At 49.1% G+C, this 2,500-nt stretch overlaps 1 protein-coding gene across 1 annotated transcript in view; it reads left to right on the top strand.

Annotated features, from left to right (window-relative positions):
- LOC311248540 (retinoic acid receptor RXR-alpha-A-like) overlaps window positions 1–2,266 on the top strand; it is a gene marked incomplete at both ends in the record, with an annotated part of 28,794 nt that extends 26,528 nt beyond the window's left edge. The window contains one exon of the mRNA XM_084339405.1: window positions 2,134–2,266. Within this exon, the coding sequence (XP_084195531.1) occupies window positions 2,134–2,266 (133 nt within the window). The remainder of the gene's footprint in view (window positions 1–2,133) is intronic.
- Window positions 2,267–2,500: the final 234 nt, after the last annotated feature.

Below are 2,500 nucleotides of genomic sequence, written 5' to 3'. Positions count from 1 at the left end.
TGGACATCAAGAAAAAACACATGGATTTTTTTTTGCTAATCTGATCCAAACCAGGTGGTTTGAAAAGCGATATTTCTCTACAGATGCATCTCAGTCCGGATGCTCTGGCCGCTCAGATCAGATTTCAAAGTGTCTTTTCCGTCTCCTCACAACGCGAACACACAACGAACGAAGACGTAAAATCCAGAACGACGGAAGTACAGCTGAGCAGCAGAGCGGCACGAACATGGAGGACAACATGGAGGACAACATGGAGGACAACATGGAGGACAACATGGAGGACAACATGGAGGACAACATGGAGGACAACATGGAGGACAACATGGAGGACAACATGGAGGACAACATGGAGGACAACATGGAGGACAACATGGAGGACAACATGGAGGACAACATGGAGGACAACATGGAGGACAACATGGAGGACAGCATGGAGGACAACATGGAGGACAACAGAGCGGTACGGACATGGAGGACAACATGGAGGACAACATGGAGGACAACATGGAGGACAACATGGAGGACAACATGGAGGACAACATGGAGGACAGCAGAGCGGTACGGACATGGAGGACAACATGGAGGACAACATGGAGGACAACATGGAGGACAACATGGAGGACAACATGGAGGACAGCAGAGCGGTACGGACATGGAGGACAACATGGAGGACAACATGGAGGACAGCAGAGCGGTACGGACATGGAGGACAACATGGAGGACAACATGGAGGACAACATGGAGGACAACATGGAGGACAACATGGAGAAGAACAGAGCGGTACGGACATGGAGGACAACATGGAGGACAACATGGAGGACAACATGGAGGACAACACATGGAGAAGAACAGAGTGGGGGAGGAGGCTTCTGTACATTTCTCCTGCTTCCAGGTTGGAAAGCCGCACCACCAGAGCGCATGTGGTTACTGACGCCTATGTCGTTGCCACACAGCAACCCACGCAGATACTGTAGGTCGGGCACACAAATCCCACCACACCGACCAGTGCGGACAGTCGGCCTTATTATCAAAGATCTGATTTGAGAAATAAAATCAGATTTGCCAGCAGATTAAACAAAAGCCTAAGACGATGTCCGTCCCAAGGTCAGATTGGGACAGCGTGTGTGTGTCTGTCTGTCTGTGTGTGTGTGTCTTATGTGTCATTGTGTGTGTCTTATGTGTCATTGTGTGTGTCTTATGTGTCATTGTGTGTGTCTTATGTGTCATTGTGTGTGTTAAGTGCTTTAGCTGAAGGACCACAGAGCCAGCAACAGATAGTACAGAGTGCACATGTACAATCACAATGGTCTTTTGGGGGGGGTCTATACACATCGCCCTTGTTGCCCATCTGTCGCATTCAATAACAGCATTACATTTTCAAATCACCTCAAGGAGAAATGCTGCTTACGCAAACCCATCCTCCTTATCCTCGACGACGACAACAATGGAAAAACAACTCAGTCCCATGCGTGCTGCGTACCCATAGTGATGGAGAGCCTTCACAGATACAGAGAGAGAGACATTGTGAAGAGCCTCCTCTCTCTTCTTCTCAGCGCTCAGGTTTTCTATAAATAACCGCTTTAGTTCTGCTGTCTAACAGATGAAAGCATCCCTCCTCTCTCTCCGCCGCCGTACCCAACTACCAACTCTGGGGAAAAGAGGGGCGTGTTGCTAGGCAGAACAGTTAAAGGAGCCCCGCCTGTCACTCAGAAGAAGGCGGCGTCTTGTGTCCCGGGCGTTCCACTGTGTGTCAGGACCTCGCTTTGGGCACGTCAAGTGTGTCGTCTTCATTGCGGTGGCAGGCACAGTTCACCCCCCCCTCCCCCTTTTACACGCTTGTCTCGCCGGGAAGCATGTTTCAGATGTCTTGCTAATAACCCCGATGCCTGTGCTTGAGGGAGCAGCCTGCTTTTCTACCGTGCAGCGCTTAATTGATTCATTGGAATTCCCCTTTTGTTGTCAGTTTCGTTTTTGCTCGAGTTGTTTAGCACTGTGTGAACTTGTACGCTAGGATTTTAATTTCCTCTTCCTGCTCTCCTCCTCTCCCTTCCCCTCTCTCTCTCTTCCCCTCTCTCGCTCTCTCCCTTTCTTCCCCTCTCTCTCTCTCTCTCTCTCTCTCTCTCTCTCTCACAGGTTGGAATGAGCTCCTTATTGCGTCGTTTTCGCACCGTTCGATAGCGGTGAAAGACGGGATTCTTCTGGCCACCGGGTTACATGTCCATCGCAACAGCGCCCACAGTGCGGGAGTGGGAGCCATCTTTGACAGGTCATTATTATCCCCATATTGCTCGGCCTAAATACAGAGAGTGTGGGCCTTCTGGTAACCTTTCAAAGGGGGCACTTCACCAAAAAAAATAAACGCTGATTTATTTTGCACATAATCTCACACACATTCATTTGGTTTGAGTTATGAATATTGAGTTTGAATAATGTAAACCAGTGATTTCATCAGGGACGTTGAATCCTTGTGTTAATTACAGCACCGTGAATTGATGTAGAT

The sequence above is a fragment of the Notolepis coatsorum genome, assembly GCF_963971535.1.
Source record: "Notolepis coatsorum genome assembly, contig: SCAFFOLD_2121, whole genome shotgun sequence".
NCBI lineage: Eukaryota > Metazoa > Chordata > Actinopteri > Aulopiformes > Paralepididae > Notolepis > Notolepis coatsorum.
Note: the sequence above shows the minus strand (reverse complement) of the source record. Positions and strands in the feature narration are given on the sequence as shown.